Source organism: Prorops nasuta, unplaced genomic scaffold, assembly GCF_024137725.1.
Source record: "Prorops nasuta isolate Cenicafe-Biocafe unplaced genomic scaffold, Cenicafe_Pnas_1.2 PNAS00003, whole genome shotgun sequence".
NCBI lineage: Eukaryota > Metazoa > Arthropoda > Insecta > Hymenoptera > Bethylidae > Prorops > Prorops nasuta.
In genome coordinates this window covers 6,085,183-6,105,634 of record NW_027116800.1, presented here as the reverse complement: position 1 = coordinate 6,105,634, position 20,452 = coordinate 6,085,183, and the positions used below count along the sequence as shown (strand labels likewise).

The following is a 20,452-nucleotide window of genomic DNA, read 5'->3' as shown; positions in this document are numbered from 1 at the left end:
CTCTCTTCAGCTACTCTTCAATTCTTTCTTTTTCCACGAAACATTCAATTTTTCATTTAATTATTTAGCTTCGTGGTTGTTCACTTCTAAGGCAAGCAGCGAGACTGACTTTGCGTCCCACAGAAATCCTCGTTACGCTTCTTTTCCAAATAAAACTTTAAATTGCAATGTAGTCATTAAACATGTTACTTTTCACTCTGACTTTCGAGCAACCATAAGCGCAAAGAGTAAGAGAGACCGCGTTCTACACTAACGCCATTTTGTCTTTTCCTCTCATTTTCCCAACAAAATCTGATATATTCCAGTCAATTATTCACCTTTGTTATTGTTTACGTTTACCATTTGCTGCTACTTTCACGCAACTAAGGAGGAAAGAAGAGGGGAGAGGAAGAGAGTATACGTAAGCAGAATCGAAGACACGTAAAGCATCGTGCGGTGAGTGCTGAATGAGCAGTCCAGGCTTTGTAGTTTGCTGCACGTACCCCCTCCCCCCTCCCTCTCCGCCGAGCTATGAATGAACCGGCCGGATGAATACAACCTGCGCCCACCCCATCCCTTTTTCCGCTCACTCGACCCTTCGTTCGTGCCACCGGAAAAATTCACCGATATTCACGGTCCACTGCAATGGTGTATACACACGAGTGGAAATATTTCTCTCCGCGGATCAATGCGACGAGGCTGCAATAACATATTTATAGGAAAATTAGCGAAATGCGCGCGCGTGGCTAGTTGGCGTCGCGACGCGATTCGACTGGCACGCGTGCAAAACGTCGAGTCGACGCTGGCCAAAAAAGGCGACACTGCTCGACCAATCGCTGACACGAGGCATTTTGATCAGCACCCCCCCCCCCCCCTCTACCCCTCGACCCTGAAAACATTCAATGACACGCGCGCTACCTAATTCCTAATGAGAGCCTCCGTCGAATTATTTCTATATTGTATTTCGTCAAGTCCATATATGAAAGGGTGGATGGACATCGTGCTGAGGTTTCTCCATTATACGTGAGAGGTATTACCGAAGAGATTATTGCCTAGGCTTCGCTGTAGAATTTTGTCGCTACTGGTATTATTATATATATATATATATATATATGTTAATATACGAGACCGAAGAAGGTGAAGGAGAACCGAGAGTCCTCCTCGCGAACGTTGCTGGCAACGGAGCGTGCAAACAGGACTTTCCCCTCGTTCATCCACGGTCAGTGCAACCCCCCCCCCCCCCTCCTCCACGCCACTCCTATAATTCTTACTTCAAAGCCACGCGTTACAATATTTTCCATTCCATTCCATTCCTCTTCACTCTTATTCTTATATTTATTTTTATCCAAAACGCACCTCAATTGCACCGAGTTTCAACAAGAATAATGCGCAATTCGCAGTCATTAGCAATAATCTCGTTCATCTAGGGTGAGGCACTTGACACGCCCCAACGCCCCGGAGCATAGAACTATGGAACTAAGAATATTTCACCTCGTTAACTGTACCAGAGGTGTTAACTTTTCATAGGACCTTTTTCTAGTTTTTCCGTTTGCATTCGAAAGATGCTTCGTGCAAAATACATATATTTTGTAGTTACGTAGCCAAATTAAATTTTACGTTCTAGTCTTGTGGCGTTACACGTGTTTGAACCTTATATCGGGTGTCTTTTGAAGTATCTACTCTGAATACATTATGAAATGTTCAAAAAGTGCATTATTTTTGCCTGTGGGAGGCTGTAAATCGCACAAAAACATATAAGAAGAGACTGCGTATAGAAATGATTAAAATCACCTTCGAGTTTTTTAAATGGAATCCCCGATTTTTTATTGCATATTCTTGTAGCTTATCTCAATATAAGAGCGTTCCAAAACACTACACGAATTTATCATTTGATCCACAGTGATTCGCTATAGATCCAAACACTTGAATTGCACGGAGTTTCCACAACAATAATGCGCAATTCGCAGTCATTAACGATATATCTCTTTAATCTAAATATACATATAGAGAAAATCTCACTGGCCGAATGCAAAGGTATGGAGAACGACGAGTTTTCACGCGTGGGAATCGACGAGGCTTGACGAAAAAGTTTTTGCGAAAAGACGTTGAACGAATCACGGCTAAGGTTATTGCGTATGGGGAAGGAATCGTTTGGTGCGAGTGTACCTTTAATGACTCGATTTCTAAGGAATAAGTGAAATCGCGCGACCTTCCATTGATGACTCCGTGTGTGAATGAAGACTGATTGCGAGGCTTGGGAAAAACTTGATTATACGGGATAATATACTATATATATATATATATAATATGCATGTAGTACAGAGATACACACCAAGGAGAAATGTCAATCTCATTGTTGGAGCACTACAGATTTTCCTGCGAAGTGATAAAAGGCCGCGGTGAAGGAGTAATAAAATTCGAAGCATTATAAAGTTAAATAAGTAAAATAGCAGGTTTTCCAAGATAATTCGATAGGTATGGCTGGCGGACGATAATGAGCGTGGTGTGACACAATTGGCGAGATATTATCAGAGATCTGACGTAAGAATGGGAAACTGCTGGGTGTCGCGAGTCGCGAATCGCAACGCTTTCCTTTGGGATCGCGAGCGCTCCTCCACTTTGTACATACGTATATACACACATATATATATACCTACTGCACTCGCCATTCGTTTTCCGCCTTGTCCGACCAGAATTTTTCTAATCCAGCGATATACACACCTGCTTCGATAAACACGCACGGCGGGGCTTTCGAATCTGGCTCTCCGTGCGGCTCCCGTCACTTTCTTAAGAGTCGCTTGTCTCATTGTGCCCCCGAGATTATACATTCTCCCCTCCCCCCCCCCCCCCCCTCCTCCTCCTGACTGCTGTTCTCCAGCATGAATGGACGAACTCTTGGCTCGAACGCATTTATCAAGAATTTTTTGTCTCCGTCACTCTGGACGACAGAACAGAAGCGGAGAGTCGCGCGACGAAGACGACTTACCTTCGGTATTGGTACACGAGACCGGAAGGTGTGGGACGGTAGCTGCCGATTGGTTTCCGGTTGGTGGTCCCACCGGAGGATTCGGTACGATGGAGGTGGCTGGACTCCTCTGCCCCGGTGGACCTTGGTAGCCCATAAAATCACCTAAATCTGGCACGCATACGCTCTCGTACAAACTGCTTGGCACCACGCTCGCTGCTGACTTGTCCTTGCTGATATCTGCATTTGAAAAAGCAAGAAAATTTCTCCTCAAACCTCCTTTCGTTTCTTTCCTTTTCTTCTGCCATCTGCTTTCGTTTCTCTGACTTTTACCCAATATAGCTATATATATATATACTTACGTTCTAGAGATGGGTATTATTATAACTGTACAACATCGACATCCTGACAATCGAGACTGATTTTTCTCTGGATTTTGAAAAAAGTTTCAGAAATCGCATGCGCACTCGGAGATAAGCGCGCGTGCTTTCTCGAGTGTGACAGTGCAATCCCATCGCACGTATCGCACCGCACGCGTACATATACACACAACTATATATAATTGGACTTTCACGTAACTGACAGCAAGAAATATTTTCATAACCGGAATCCTTGCGCAATATTTTTTCGTCCAATCTCCCTACGAATTGCCAAAGTTTTGCATCATTATCGTCATCATCGTCATCACCTGCCATGATCATCCCGATGGTTCTTCGAGAAACTCGCCGAAATTCTACAATTGCAGGCATAGCCGAGCGTGTCCTTTCGCAAATATCGCAGAGTTTCGCGAAACCGTATCGCGATTATTATAATTGGCCGCAAAAAGTCTTGCGAATTTTTCGATAATATCGACTAATAGCCTCTCGGGGAGCGCATGAAAATGTATACCGAAGATTTTATCGTTTCGCTAGTTAGCAATATTTGCGCAACGCGCTTCGTTAGGACAGACTCGAATCGGTGATAGTAGGAGGAGAAGGGGGAGGGAGGGGGGGGGGGGGTTCCTCGGATCGTTTCGTTTATAGGAAGCACGGCTTTTATTTGCTCAGCGGGAGTTAAATCATGGGTGAACCTCCACTTCCTGTCTCTCGGAAATAGTCTCCTATACACTCTTGACTATCCTTGCCCAAGAGACTCTATATACTTGTTTGTTCCTTCGAGATTCTCTCGTAATCAAACACGGAGATGTAAATATAGTATATATGAAACTGGCGAACAATTCGCCGTGTTTTCGGTGCATCCTGTACGAAAACTAATGTGCAGTATCGAGTGATGAGCAGGGACTCCGTTCATTGTGGAGTCTCGCAGGAAAAGACGAGCGGGGGTTTCTTTACAACATTAACCGAGTGAGAAAGAGAGAGAGAGAGAGAGAGAGAGAGACTGGTAGTAGATGGAAACTCGAGTGGATTTTTCGTGAGGGCAAAACCACACAAGTGGCAACGCGTAATGGCATAGGAGCATTCTGGAAGGCACAGGATATCCGGAACACCAGTTTCTATGGTCGTCCTTTTCACTATTTCGTACTGGAGGGGGTGTTCAGGAGGGACCAGAGCGGAATAAAAAGTGCCGATTCAACCGGGCGCGCGGCGGCCCCGAGCTGGGATTTCGTCATTGTAGAGCCCCTGTTTTTGCTCTACCTGCAACCGTGACATTGCAATTATTTACAGAAATTCGATCTCCGTCTCTCTTCGTGTCTCTTATTGGAATCCCCTCATCGTTGCATGGTGGAATCAGGTGAATTTTGCAACTTCTCTCTCTCTCTCTCTCTCTCTCTCTCTCTCGAATAAAGCAAAAAGCACTGGGCCAAACTCGAAGAGATCGGCGACTAACCTTTCTGCAGGAGTTCAAGGTGCTCCCAGAGTATGTCACCCATGAAAGCCGGAGCACGTGCCAGAAAGGATTCCTTCCCCATGGCACAAATCTGTTTGCCAGTCATGTGCTGCCAAGGTTGCATCGCTACACCCTCGAATGAGAATTCCCTGATCGCCCAGTGCAACCAATGGGCGACAGCTGCTTCCGACCACTGTCGTGGATCTGTAATCGAACGAAACAAATTTTAATGAGTGTGCAACTAAAATTTTATTACCAATCTGGTCTCATGAATGAACGAGTTCGGGAAACTTCCTTGGAGAATCTTTGGAATACTATACAGTACACGTGAGCTTTACGTGTTAATATATATATATATATATATATATATATATATATAGAAAAGGTGAGCAAAGAGCGAGCCAAGCGTCTCTATAACGGCATCCTCAAAGGAACCGACCGATGCTTGGACTGTTTGAAGTTCGCGCCGCTGTTTGTACAACTTATTCCTTGTCAGCATTGTTAACAGACTCGTTCTCCATCTCTCTCTTCGATAAACCACACTCCTGCCAATCGAATGCCTTCGCACTCGCAGATACACTCTCGATCGAATCCTCCAACAATTTCCAATAGAAAAGTGTAGGGGAAAAAAGGCAGCAAAGCGAGACGTAATTTCTGTTTGCATTAGGAGTCGGCCAGTACTTTTACTCGTCGGAGATACAAGCTTGGAGGAACAATGCAAGACACGCGTGCAAATATGGGCGCGCACCTCAAATGGGACATTCCAATGTTTCTCGGTATTGCTGGCACCAAAGATGGCCAGCGACGATCGTCCCATCGTCCTCTTCGGCGTCGACTCGCGGAGCGAGAAAAATGGCGGGAAAATCCTGAAGGTTTTCCCAGGGAATTTTCGATCTGCGTTTCTCTCGCGTTCCTTCGTTCGCGAAGCTGAGGTTTTTCGCTCTCGCCGTCACGCGAGGACTCTGTGAGAATCTTCGAGAGCGAGGAAGAGGCAAGAGGAGAAGCAGAGGCAGCGATTGGAGATATCGATGGGATCGCTGGAGGCTACCTGGCCACACGAATCTAGGATTCAGCCTATATCCTCCCTCTTGCATAATTTCCACGCTGATTTTCCTAACGAACATTTTCCCGCATACCAAGTGGGCCTGAAAAACGTATCGTTCTTCGTCATCTCTTCCTTTCCTTTTTTATGCTTCTTTAATCGACTCGTAATTTCCATTTTCACTTGTTATTCCACGCTGACGAATATTTCTCGGATACGCGTGTATCTGTGCGATTGCAGCTGGGGCTTCGTTAGAAATCGCCTGCTCGTACACAAAGTGGACTGGTGCAATAAAACGTCGTGTAAAATAAACTCGACTCTCTAGTTGGAAACTGGCTGAAAAAGAAAAATCACAGCTTTTATTCTCACTACGAGTGAAAGAATGGAAGTGTTTTCAGAATGCAGCGTCGTTACGACGAGAGAGAGAGAGAGAGATAATCGTCTAATAAAGATAACGAGGCAGCTGGTGGAGAGGGGAGGGAGCTCAAACATGAGCACGCTCGCGATAGAATCGAGGATTCGACTGTGATTTCGGTTGGTTTAGGCTGGATTGTGTTTACCCGCGGCCAAACTGATAAACTCGGTATACAGGTGTCGTCCGGAATAATGCTCTTTGTCAATATTGTACTAGTTTTTCTTTTGTCCATTTAACGGCAATAAATGGAACATGGGCAGGGGGGAGGTGGAATTTGCTTATGGGCGTCTCGTGGTACGTGCATCGACGCTGGAAGCACCTGTTGGGAAGAGGCGATATAAACGATGCGCCGTGCATTCCCGATAACTTTTCCAGACGTCAGATAGCCCCGTCTCTGACGCACTCTTTTTTATGATTTATTCAAAATCCATATTGGACTCGGTGCACTGTTGCATCTCTGATTTTTTTCAGCCATATTTCTCTCTCTCTCTCTCTCTCTCTCTCTCTTTCATATAATTATTATGTATAGTTTTTCACGATTTACTTAACTTTGCAATTTTGTTGAAAATTGATTTTAGTTTTCTCTACTAAACGCGAAAGGTTTGTAAGATATTTTGCTCGAGGAATTTTCCTTCCCAATAGTTACATTAATAAAATTATATATGCTCTTCGTCTCTTTTTATTTATTCTCCGCACTGCTGAATTCTGTCAAGAATTCCGAGTAAATCTCTTCGGTTGTTTCTCTTTACCTCGAGCAGATATTGATGGAATTTTTGTCGTTTTGACAAAAGCAATGCTCGGCGAATCTTTTTGTCGTTGTTTTGCTTCGTAGCGAAGAGAGTTGAAAATTGTTGTATTTGAGGGGCGCATTATCAGTGTGACGTGTTATGAAAATTCTAATCTGTCGCCCCCACCCCTTTAGAAGGAATGGTCTCGCTCGGGCTGAAGTGGAACGGTGCGAGGTTGCTCGTTGAGGTTCACGGAGGTCAGACTGGAGGTGATCTGGCCGTAGGGTACGAACTCGGGCCATGTAGACCGGAAGTAACGTCACACCCGCGTGGCTCTCAATGCGCATACCGGATGTGTGCCATCGGCTCCCCATCAGGGACCCATCAACATCACATTCACAATTCCTGAACATCGCCGCCTCGTCGCACATCGCGTCACATCGCATCCCCCCACTTTCTACCTATATTCTTTTTAACCATCCAATTTATTTTTCAAACCACTTCACATTTTTTCCAATTCGACGATATTAATTATCGATCAGACATTTATTCCTCATTTTGCATTGTGGTTGCATGGGGATGCGTTTGTTCGCTTAAGAGGCGAAGGATGTACTCTCTTCTGTTCCGATTCCTGTAAATTCCTTCATTGTGATTTCCTACGTTAAATCATTCGTTGATTCTTAAACTATTTTACGTTTTGCTTTGAATTCGACGATATTGATCAATTGTCAAATATATTTTTCATTCCATGTTTTCCGTTGCTCGGACGTCCGAAGTCCCGGGTCATCTTCTTGTTCAACCAAAACCCTGCTTTATATACTTTCTAGGTCGATCAACGAAACAACTACATAAAGCCAATTTAAATTTTGAATTAAACGTAACAATATTAATTACCAATCAACACGCTCTATTGCTCACCTTTCATAACGGATAAATAAATACGTTGCTTCTCCCAAGAAACAAAAATTACCTCAAACACTCCAGCCATCTTCTTGTCGCCCCACAACGAAATTTATCATTCTTACGTCATTGGGACCAATTTAGCTATACACTGGCCCAAAATTGATACCCCGTTCTCAATCAACGAAACAATTTCAAGAAACCAATTAAAGTGACCAGTTAATTAACAATCAATCAGCTGCTTATCCCTCACCTTTAGTTATGTTCAAACGAATGCGTTCCTTTTCCCAAGAGGCGAAGGACGCCTCGAGGGCCTCGGCCATCTTCTTGTTCGTCCCAGGCGTTAGTGGCGGTACTTGCGCCGGTATATCTGCAACAATAGACCAAACGAAACTCTTCGTAATAATTCTTTGAAATAATCGCTAGTCGCCGCACGGTCGGCCATTAAGCTACGCCTATTTTATTATAATTCCAATTCGAGCGCCATTAAACTGCTAATGTTTGCCAACCGTTAACCGCATTTCACGCTTCGTCGAATTGCTGGATTGCCAGGTCAAAAAACAACCCGCGCACGCACGCACTCTCTTGAAAGGAATAATAAAAATTAATAACATTTCGTGAGGGGGCAGGGAGGGGGTAGGAGGGGGGGGGAGAGAGAAGAGAAGGATTAATCGTCGCGGGGCAGCCATGTAAAACGAAGCGACAAGTGCTATATAGAGGTATGTGAGAAGGCAGCTTAATGGTGCTTCTCATGCCGGTAGCAGTCTTGCAAACCGAATGAAAATGGAAAAACGTTTGTAAGAATCCAGCATGGGTGAGAACTGAGAAAGAGAGCTATATATATTTTCTTTTTTACTATATAGAATAAGAAGAAGGGCGTCAGGTGTCACGGAGGGGCACTCGAGCAACATATACTATATATATCCTAGATAGGATCGTCCCGAAGAGGGGTGCAACCGGTAGAGGCAGGTGCAGGTGCATCCACACTCATCCCACCCCCCCCCCCCCTACTTTCTTCTTTTGCTACTGCTATACTGTATCGCCCTGTACACTATATGCCGGCTATGCAAAATTTATCGCGCGTTTCTTTGTCCCTTCATCGCGCAATTCATAATCGAATTGACGCGAGGAATCTTCTTTCGCTTGATATCTCATCGAGCAATGGCCCTAAAATAGCTCCGGCGGAGTTTCCTCGGAAACCCACCACGTGCCGCGACGAAGAATCGCAGGCGGAATGACAATTGACTAAAAAATTTTGCCAAAGCGCCAGCAGAAGCGTGCGACGGTACAATATCGAAATTTTAATTTTTCCAACTCGTCGCCAGGCTGAAAACTCGGCGTGAAGGTATCTGTGCCACAGGAACTGCGACGATGTACCCTTTAGTTCAGCTTTCACCGGGATTACGCTGGCAAATTCTCTTGCGACACGAGATGGAAAATAGCGAATATTCCATTGGAGTTTACTTACGAGAATGCAGAGTGAGATTTGTCCACTTTGTTTTTTATTTTTTTTTGTGCAGGTTTTTAGTATATATATGTATTTATGTTGTTGTTTTCTGCGTTTGTGTTGGCAAGCATGGAGTGTGTAATTATGCAAAAGTAGCGAGTAGCGAGAAATTGTTATGGTGGACGGAAAATTGTCTAAACAGAAAGATATCGTCGGTAGCAGGTGCAATTAATTATAGTTTACTACGGCGTGTAAATGGGAGGATTGTAGACGGGGTACGGTGCAGTTGGTCGAAACTTGGTTTCGTTTTATTTTTCTCTATATAAATACTACATTATCGCAGAGAAATTGAAGACACACAATCTCTCTATGTGTACGCTTATACCAAGCGTAGTATATGGAAGCATTGAGAATTAACGAAGGACTATAGTCTATACACTGTACAGTTGCGAAGAAATTGATTCGTTCGTCTTTCGGCTAACTTCACTTCATAAAGTGATATTTTCTATAATAAAAATCAACGAGATAATACTTAAGGATCTATGTATAGCGAATTGCGCGTATGCGCGCAGAAAACGGTTAAATTCTATAATAATCGTGACATAAACTGTAGATTTCATTGCGCTTTATGCGCAATTCTAATGCAACCTAAATGCTTACTCCTATGATACGAGCACCATTTATAGAAGTTTGAAATACTCTACCAAAGGACTATAACCTATACTGTACAGTTGAAACAATAATGTTGAATTTTCAGCCAACTTCACTTCATTGGGTAATTCCTTGTAGCATAGTACGTTAGAAAATCAAGCAACTTTTTCCCCAAGTGTACGCCTATGGCGAAGACCGTTTATGGAAGCTTGGCAAACTGACGAGTTACCCTTGTATTTTACTACTGCAGCAGTACGTATAAGCGGAAAATCCAAATCCAAGTTTTCGAGCAAACGAAGGTTAAGGTTACCAAACGAAGCTAATATATCCGTCTATCGATATAATTAGTATGGAGATCCTGGTATCACTTTGGTCGCAAATAACGCGCTCCTATGCAAATTTATGTTGAGCGAAGAGGTCAAGTGTCGCTTGGGTTATATGGGTCATTGATCATTTGCATTTCCACTCGATTAATGCGGTGCTCTCTTTCTCTCCTCCAATTGCAGACGACGATGTGGATTTCATGACAAAAAGAAAATGTAAAGAAAGAGGAAAATTTGAAAGCAACGACTTTGCGTGCTTTTATATATATATATATATATGTTACATATTCTCAGAAAAGACTCCTGTGTAGAATAAAAGTAGTGCGAGCATAATTGCACATACTTCCCATCCAGTCATTGTACGATTCTCTTGTGTAAACTCTTTTGTACAAAGTCCCTCACACACACATGGTACATTACTGCACTTAAAACTCGATAAGAGCAGGATAGTGATTTTGTTTACAAGGAAGCAATGAACATTTTCAATATAAAATTGAAGGCTCGATGCATTATTCAGACTGGTCGCGATCGACGATTATTCTTCAGGTTTATTAAGCGTTTTTATGGTAATGTTGATTAATTCCTGCGGAGGCAGGGATGAAACAGATGGTACCAGCCGACTGAGAAGTATGATGGTGAGATTTTGGAAATGAGCGCGTGGCTATGGTTTTTTCGGCTAAGAAGAGGACGATGAAACAGCTGCGACAGTTGTTTGGCTGCCGCTTACTTAGCCTCGGGAGGATAGAGGGATAAGCCAGCGTGAGGAGAGACGTCGTTGCAGCACGTGCCCCGTGTCCGTTAAACTGATCAAGACTGCATACTGAGTGAGACAGCGCGCGCCAGTATTGCCTTCTCGCGAGAAACCAACGTCTTGCTCGAGCCTCGCATCTTTTCCTACGAAAATTCGAGCTTATTAATGATGGCACGGTTTAAACGAGTCGTGATAAACGATCCAATTTTCCAGTAGACTTTTTCCTTGACGCTTCAGAGCCCTACTCACCAGATGTTACAATATAATACAGCGTACAGTATATAACGTTGACGCACAACAGTCCCTTTTTCCTGCTTTGCGGGCCTGCTATCTCTCTCTCTCCATACTTATCGCTCTAACCAGCAATTTGTGGTTTTCTCCATCGGGATTGCCATGCCAGTTCTTCTTGCTCCCGTTAACGATAAAATAATTATCTGCAAAATTCTTGAAAATCTTAGCCTCTCGACACGCTCGTTATCTGGCGGGGTGTGGTCGAAAAAAAGATTCTTTCAAAATAGCCCCAATGGAATTTATTTCTGCTAGAAGAGAAATCGAGATAAGGATAATTTTTCGAGAGCGGATGTCGTAGAAGGGAATTCGTTTGTTTTGTCGAGTTCGAATGGACATTGAAATAACAGGCTGCCAGAAATGTGTTTACGCTGGGGGAAAACACGTGTGCGTTTTTAGGGGAGGAGTCGAGGTCAGAGATGTGCGAGGAGTGGGGATAGGTTGCTGATAAGTCAGTCAGGGTGGTGTGTGCGAGACGGTTCCATCGAGCCACGAAGGATAGCAACAGGTGGATAGAGGTTAGGTTACGACGAAAAACTTCACTGAGCACTCGGCGCTAGGTTAATTTGTAAACGAGTGGAAGAGCAACGAGATAGATAAGAGGAAAAGTTAACAAGAAGCAAGTGGCATTGTTGTTAGCAGTTTGTTATCAGTAAACCGCGTGTTTCGCCGCGATAGACGCGTGCGTCGCTGATAAACGACGCCATTCGTCCTGTGGACTTCCTGAGACGCTGCCAATGCCGCGATTGCGCTCCCTGGACCAATTATCGCGTCAGTCTGATTAACCGTCCAGAGAGATTACTACGAACTCTTATCTTTTCTTTCTTCCCAACTTTCCTCCAGCCCTCTTTTTCACATTTTCCCACAAACAACGACCAGACGCACGAGCTTTTTCCGCGGGCAAACAATGCGATGGGGAATGCGCGCCCTCGAACGGTGGCGTGTGCAGCGAGGAACGGCGCCACTGGCGCCATCTAGCGGTCGCGCGATGAGTCGCAAAGCGACGGGTTAAAAGTGCGAATATGTGAGTAGACAATGGGGGGTGGGGAAAGGGAGGGGAGGGAGTTATGGAAAAAGAATGCTGGGTCATTGCACTGGGTCAGCGGAGAATCAAATTTCCATAACGCTCGCGGACTGTGGCTGCGATAAATAATTTGAATGAAATTTTATTGGCCTGTGCTCTGCTCTGGTGGCACGAGGGAGAAGGCTCGGTCTCGGGTGGATAGAACGATAGAAGCAGAGCAGAGCGTTTCCCGGCAACCGGTTTGCGCCAATGACTCGATCCGTTTTGTTCATGTAAATAGCGCCTGGTGTAGCCGAGCGAGCACCCTTCGCTATTAGAAAGCCCGAGGAGAACTACGATGCCACAGCGCTACTAGAAATAAATAAGCGTCTTTGCGAGGCACGCGCCTTGGGAGGATCGAGTCCCTCCAAGTACCGGAAGTGTCATCGGGAGCAAGGCTCGGGGGTGAGATGCAGGTTGCGGTCGTGCGGCATCGACAACATCTGCTGCGATCCGTCGAGCTTGGGGTCACGTTCCTTCGCCGTTCCTGCCACCGCAGCGCTAATCCAGCGTTCGTCGAAAAACGTCACTTCCGCCCCCGTTAAGGCTGCCCGAACGCCAAAATCATTAATACCGAATCGACAAACTTTTCGATTAGAGTGAAAATGTACCTCTGGGCCTGCCAAAGGACTTCATGACCTTGATTCCCATTCCGCTGTAAGTGTCGCAGCAGTCAACATACACGAGTGCTGCTCTGGCCGATTCCCTTGAATCCTACCAAAACAAACTTCGATAGTCCAAAGAAAGCATCATCTCTGTTCCTTCCTCGATTCTTAATCCGAGGGAATTTGTCCCACGAAGGAAACTTGCTGAACGACGCTCTCTCGGCAAGCTGCAGCTTCGTGTCCACCATGTGTTTGCTATCAATTCATAACTGCGACCCGTGGCAGGCTATTTCCGAATCGCTTGCGCAACACTTTCGCCGTTTGCCGCGTGGTGGCGGCGGCAAACACCCGTGGCTAGGACACTTCCGAAAATATCAACTCTATCACTCTGCTCACTTGTGCACACCGTATATATCACCAGAATCACCGAAGCAGCATTGAAAATATCGAGAGGGATAGGATCAATGAATATTTCACGAAAACACTCTAGTGGTATATTCCATCGAGCGTGTTGTTGTGGGTTGAGAATAATACGATGGATGGTGGGGGTTATGTGAGGTAAGGAAACAGAACGGGGACGCTTGGGTGGGGAGGGGCAGGGTGGGGAGGGAGAAATGACGAAAACTACTCGAAACGTATCGCGAATCCATAGATCTCTCACGGAATGAAGCGCCACCGAGCACGTACGAGCGCGTTCCGCAGGTAAGTGTTCGCTCGCGTACACGAGAGAGAGACGAAGGGCAGGAAGACCCGATGAAGACGACGAAGAGGAGGGGACGCGCGCGCTAACTCGGACTGCTGCTGCTATGCTTGTGTGCTAGTTGCCGAGATAAACAGAGAGAGGTTGGTGTTGGGACGGCGAAGAAAGACAGAAGCCGGAGAAAAAGACGGCGACTCCGGAGGGAGGGAGAAGGCTGACCTTCGAGAAAGAAAAGGAGCTCCTAGCAAAACAAAACCGAAGAAAACAAGAAGCTGGTAACGTGCGCGAGATTGGCGCAAAGCAGGAGCTGAATTTTGAGCTTTCCACGGTAGGACGAGCACACGGCTACTCGAAAACGAAGATGGACGGGACGGACAGACGGTTGCTCGTGGTCGTTTCGACATCGCGCCGTGTCACGGCTGGCTAAGTCCACTTGGACACGCCACGAGTAACGAACATCTCTCCCCCGTACTATTTTCCCCTCTGCTATAACCACGGAGGTCGTTAAAAAGCGAGGAAAAAACTCGCCTGGCTACGGAATTAAAAATTATTCTCGTCGCAAAATATTGGCTTTTTGCTACCATCCGGAGAAAGAGAGACTGGAGAGTTTAGTTGGGGACGAGCAGAGAGTTGGCAAGCGCTGCTCGCTTACTTAGTTTTATGAATGAATACTCGCTCTCCCTCACTCGATGGCGTGCCAAGTTTCTCCCCATCTCCTCCTCTTGCTTCTGACCTCCTCTCCACTTCTCCCACTACTAACATTACTCCCCTCTCCCCCTCTCTTTGCCTCTTTGCCGCTCTCCTCGGCAACTCTTATTTCAGAGCGTCATTCTATTTATACGGCCATCTCTTTTTAGCCGTTCTTCTCCGCGTGCTCGACTTTTTTGCTTTTATCGAGCTACATAATAATTTTTACATATTCAGCCCCTCCGCCGCGCCCCAGTTAATATACACTTATCATTACCTATCGGTACCCCGACCTCCCTCATCGTTTCTTATCAATTTTACAAGCACCAATCTGCGCTGTTGTTCTTTATATTCAAACAGCCTCCCCCCACCCCACCTCCCTCTCTCTTTTTGTCATCCATTCAACTGTCCATTTCACTCTCCAACGTCTTATTCTATTTATACCGCCATCTTTTTTCCATCCATCCTTCCCCGTCCATTGAGCTTGCTTCTCTATTCATCTATTTACGCCGTTCCCCTCGATTCAGCTTCTGCTCGCTGTAGGTTCGCCTGCTCGGTACAAACACACACACACACACACACACACATACACATGGAAAGTAGTGGAGTGTACGAAGCGAGCGCTACCGACTTCATTCGGACGCCTTGTCCTGGCGTCGTTCATTCATGCCTCGCGCGACCGGACTTTCTGTCGCGCGGAAAACTCACGGCGGTTGACTCACGGCGGAAAAACATAACCTAAAAAAATAATCACACGCGAGCTAGAAATTTTCATTACCGATCGGACATTGATTAATTCGGTCGAAAGTTTAATTGTTGCGTAAGCGGTTTGCGGGCATTCAGAGTCCGCAGGACGTTACATAAAGACTAAAAGGCGAGATCGAGAAGCCATTCTAATGGCTAGAGACAGAAATTCATTATTCTTAGCGTGGATATTAAGACATTTCCGTTGGGGGCGCTGCAATAGCACTGCCGATACTCTCTATATCGCGTTTGATTTACTTTTCTTATAAGAATGGAGGTACAAAAACCATTTGAACTGTTTTGAACGACTGGTGCAATTAAAAAAGGTTATGTTCGCGTTTCGCGACTGACCGATGGAACGCTTGGTGGATCTCGAACGTAAACGTAATTACAGCGAGGCCGTAACGCAAACAGCACTTAAGCAACGGATAATTCGTAGCTACGCGAGGACGTTATTCGTCGTGATTAATGCGAAGACGGGTAAGAAAAATCTCGCGTAGCTTCCGGCAGCGGCCATTACGTTTTAATTTCTGCTCAGGGAGAGAGAGAGAGAGATCTCGCTCGATAAAAATTGGCGAAAAGGAAGAGTTCGCGGAAATTACCGATCGTAAAGAGTACGGGGGATGCATGATCGACCCAGAAATAGATGCGGGCTAGCTTATAGGTTATGTTGCGAAGGCAAGGAGAATATTTTATACGCGTTGTCTCGGGTATTGGGCGGAGTGGTGACGGAGAGAAGGGGGAGGGGGGGGGGGGGGGTTGTGCGAACATAGAGGAGAGCAACACAAGAGGAGGGGATAGGGGGGAAAGCCCTAACCGGTTACGCCGCATTCGTTTCGATAAATTAACTGGAAAACGTGTGTCGACTCTACTAGAGCTCCTCCGCCGCTGCTCTTGCACGCCGTCGACTCGGCTGTAATCGCGAGCAACAGGTGCGAACTATCCGCGCAAAGAGGCCCAGAAGCCATCGCCAACCGATCCTTTACGATCCTGCCGGAAATCCCTTCCTGTAAAAACGTAGCAACCGGTAAGTTTGCCGCTTTACGCAAACTTCATTCTCATATAATAATTCCTCCGACACTAATCACTGCTCTCCATTCATAATTAAAAGCAGATAAGAATTATAGAAGAAAACGAAGAAAGCAAAAAGTGGATTTCCCGAGGCGTTTTATCGAGAAACCGGAAGTAGGAATGGTGAGAAGAAACGGCGACGGTCGATTAACGGATATTAATGGTAAATATAAGGAGGATGAAGGTAGAAGCGTGTCCAGGAAGGGTAGGAAGAGAGCAGAAGCTGGTCCATACTTGCCGAAGGCTGAGCAGGTTTTTGCCGGATTTTTTGCCAGCTTTATTATAACTAGGAAGCCGATGTAGAAGAAGCCCCGTTTGATAATCTCAGTGATACGAGGAGGATTGGATTGGATTGAAAGCGTGAGAACGCGTATGCGTTGATACGATATATACATATATATATATAAAAGTTTGTCACTCGAAGGACGAGCTCTGTTTTGATTTACAAACTCTTTCAAGCTAACTTTTGTTTTTTTCGTTCTTCCGCCTGCTAATTTATCGTTTCTCCTCGACACAATGCACCCTCGTGGTCTATCGATTAATATATCCGTCCAGTGCTAGAGAGAGAGAGAGAGAGGACAAAACGCGACTGATCTGGCAGAGCTTGGCGAAACGAGAGCGGAAGTGTCGGGAGAAGAGTCATGCTGGATGACCGTGGGGTTACCGGAAGTCAACTGACCGTAGCTGGCAGGTGAGCCGAGAGAGCCTCTCTCCGTGAGTGCTTCGAGGCGCAGGAAGTCACGTTCATTCCAGTCTTCTCGCGTGAGAGCAAACTGGAGGGGACTTTCATTCAAGAAAATATAGCCGATCTTACCTAACTCATGCAACACAACACCAACGTTATTCAATAAAACGTTTGCATTGTTTACCTCTTGTACGAAATCACTGCGCAATGATAAATCGCTCGAATATAAATTCGCCAAATTTATTTACAACACATTTTCCGTCCAGCTGATCATTCGCTTTGTTTATTCCGGCCATTTCCGGTCGGTGAAGAAATTCAACCAAGAGAGAAAGAGATTCTGTCTATCCTCGATAATGCGATTCTCTCCTCAGCGATGCTAATCACCGTAGTAGCTTCAAGGTCACGCCATCTTTAAGGTTTTTCATTTCAGTCGGATCAAATTACGGTGCCGCAGCCGCTCGTTAGCCGGTAATTCCTGCCTGGCTCATTGTTTGCACCTATCGCTACCGGCAAATTGACAATGACAGGCTAAAAATCACTTTGGTGCTCCTCCCCCCCCCCCCTCCCCCTCCTCTCCGTCATAGTGTATTTTCAATCGTTTCACCAATTTTGCGCATCGTTCGCGTCTCAAAGTCCAGCAGTATCGAAGCAATAGCGTCTAGTCGGTAGTTTTGCGCTCGACTCGTACCAAGCTTCGAGAAAATCCTGCGCGTTTATCAGCATCGGCCCCGATTACGTAAGATTTCATTAGATGCAATTTGCGATGCGCGCCGAGGACGATCGAATGAAAAAAGCAAATCTTGCAAAAATCACGGAGAACGCTCTCGCGTGTATTCTCGGAGAGACGAGCAGAGGGAGCGCGATGCAAAATGCCACGATCAATTAAGTAATGACCCATCGATTAATTACCGCTTGACAAATTAACGTGATTGATCGACTTTATCGGTTATTTCGATGGGTCCGATTAAAACGTCAGCTTCGAGAGACGTTGCCATTTTTTCCCTCGTCCTTCGTCTGCCGAGATCTTGAAATTGTGCAATGACTCGACGGATTTTCTTTTTTCTTTTCTTCCTTTTTTCCCGCACAACCACCAAAGCTTTACTCAATTTATTATACCAGTCCGTAAATCGAATATCGCAATTGTTAAATGGGACGATCGATGATCGACGATTATTACATTATCCCTGCGTGATCTACGAAGCATTTGTTGGTCAGGAGACTGACCTGAATCAACTTGAGCCGAAACAGGTTAATTAGCCTGCCAATTTAATGTAGCGCATTCACTGAGAGAGAGCACTTTCAAATGGAAAAGTACCCGTGAGAATTGAATGCGCGCATAGAAGCTGTTTTTAACAGCGCTGAACAATTAAAATTTCTTATATAGTTAAGAAATTCTCTGTTAAAATGCACCGTGTAAACAGGAGAGAAATAAAACCGCAGAAAAATTTATCATTCCCGAGCCGGGATCGAACCTGGGTCCTCTGGCTTGCGAGCGATAGACTTTAGCCATTACGCCATCTACCCGCTCTCCCCAACTACATTTTTATCTTACCGTTATGAACAATGCGTTTCTTCTCATCAGTGAAAACTCGACGACAAAACCACAATATCGTTGATAAAAAATTCACAATATATACAACCAAGTTTAAAGATCGCTCAATCCCCGAAAGGGGAGAAAGAGCACAGACCGGAAGTTCAAAAGTGGAAGCAGGCGAGGGTACCGGAAACGGTCTCGCTGGTCACGAAGGAAAAAAAAACGTGGAGCCAAAAAGAAAGCTATCTTCTGTCCTACATAAACAGAAAACAGTGATATTCCCTATATATAGTATATATATACTCCTCGCCAAAACAAACATTGTGAACGAGAAATAAACCCGGCCAAACTTGTATAAATTCCAAAAATGTTTGGGTAGGAAAAATTGGTCTGTTTTCATTAATCTACGTAGGCTGTTTTCTTTATTAATGCAGTAGACAATAGTATATAATAGTAGCAGTATCTTTATCCCTGTGGTCGATCGGTAGCCGCGCACTCTTGCAACCTCTATCCTCGTTGATCGTTGGTTTGGAGAGGCTCGCACTGACAGGGGACTCTACTCGTTTCTTTTGTAGCCATTCATTATCCGGCCTCTCCTACCCCACCCCCCCCCCCCTTCCCTCGCCACGGTTTCCCCATATCCACCACGTGACAGACGTGACCCACCTCCGTTCCACGAACGCAATGATTTTCGTGCGGCGGCATTGTCTCTCTAATAAGCCAGCAATGTACGCACACTATAGCGTATAGCCTCTCCTACATTAGAAAGTGATAAAATTTACGAGCGACAAATCAGTTTGCGCCGTGTACACAGTCAGAGTTTCGACGCTTTAAAGGATGTTTGCGAAAGTCCGAATTCTTCTTCGAACGGAATAAATTAAGCGCTATTGCCATTGCAAGGAGAAAAAAGTAAATGGATGTAAGCTAGATGTAGCATCGCGCATGATTTACCGGAACGAGCTGTGGTCGTCGGTTTGTTGCGCGGAAGCTACGGACGTCTCGGCCGCTCCCCTCGCGATGTTTCTGGCAACGGCAGTATATATTAATATATATATATATATATATTACATGTGAATCGAGCAAAAATATATATAGGCGAGTAAGCCAAAGCGAGCGTTTGTCACTTGTTGCATTCTGATTTCGATACACGAACCGAAATAACTCGTCCTCGGAGTCCCCACCGGGACACGCGTGCGTGTTACACGCTTCTTCTGTCTCTGTTTGTATACGCTCTACGGTTTGCGCTATACATGTTTCACCTCGCCCCCCCCCCCTACCTCTTATATACTCAACGAAACCCCAACATCGTTCACCGCTTCCTTCCTTCCTTCCTTCCTTTCACTTCTCCTCTCTCTCTCTCTCTCTCTCTCTCTCTCTCTCTCTCTCTCTCTCCGTTACTCATTATAAAATCATTGTAAACACATAAGAATAATTTCATGACTTTTGGTAAGCCGTTGACAAACGAAATTATGAGAAACACGTAGAAGCGATAGCACCGGAAACGGCCGGTTGTCTAACAATAATGTACTAGAGTACGAGGTGAGCCAGCGAATGAATGGAAGGGAAGGGCCCGAGCGAAGCCAAGCCAAGCCAAGCCAAGCCAGGCACGATCGTCCACGCACATTTAAGCAATAGTAATATAATAAGCAAGTCGCAAAGGCGAAATGAATTTACGGAATTTACTTTGGTAATTTAATGGAATAATAGGCGGATTTGAAAGCTTTCTAATTTCGATGAAAAAGCCTCTCACACCTGATCAGGGGAGCGTGGATTTCGTGTCGCGCCGTAACAGATCGCTTCCGCCAACTGTGTGCCGAACTCAACTAGCAAGTAACAGCGTGCATAGAGGAGGGAGACCGGAAGAAAAATTCAATGGCGGGTTAACGGCGGTAATTCAATGGTTTTCTTTGTATCGATACGTATAGCACTATTACGCTTCGTTGATTAAACAAATCATAGCTGACCTGGCGGCAAATCGACGTTCCATTTTTCTCCCTCGTCATTCGATAAACCGATCGATTCACCGCCTTGCGTAATAAATTCTCGC

At 45.4% G+C, this 20,452-nt stretch overlaps 1 protein-coding gene across 4 annotated transcripts in view; it reads right to left on the bottom strand.

Moving 5' to 3' along the window:
- Positions 1–20,452, bottom strand: part of pnt (pointed) — a 63,594-nt gene that overhangs the window by 11,398 nt on the left and 31,744 nt on the right. For 2 of the 4 annotated variants that reach the window (XM_066725024.1, XM_066725025.1), the window contains exons 4-6: positions 8,110–8,226; positions 4,772–4,975; positions 2,966–3,184 (exon numbers count right to left, since the gene is read on the bottom strand). In XM_066725024.1, coding sequence (XP_066581121.1) covers positions 2,966–3,184; positions 4,772–4,975; positions 8,110–8,226 — 540 coding nt within the window. Of the gene's footprint in view, positions 1–2,965; positions 3,185–4,771; positions 4,976–8,109; positions 8,227–12,990; positions 13,498–20,452 lie in introns of those variants that run through there. The other 2 variants (XM_066725027.1, XM_066725026.1) reach the window with 2 other exon arrangements.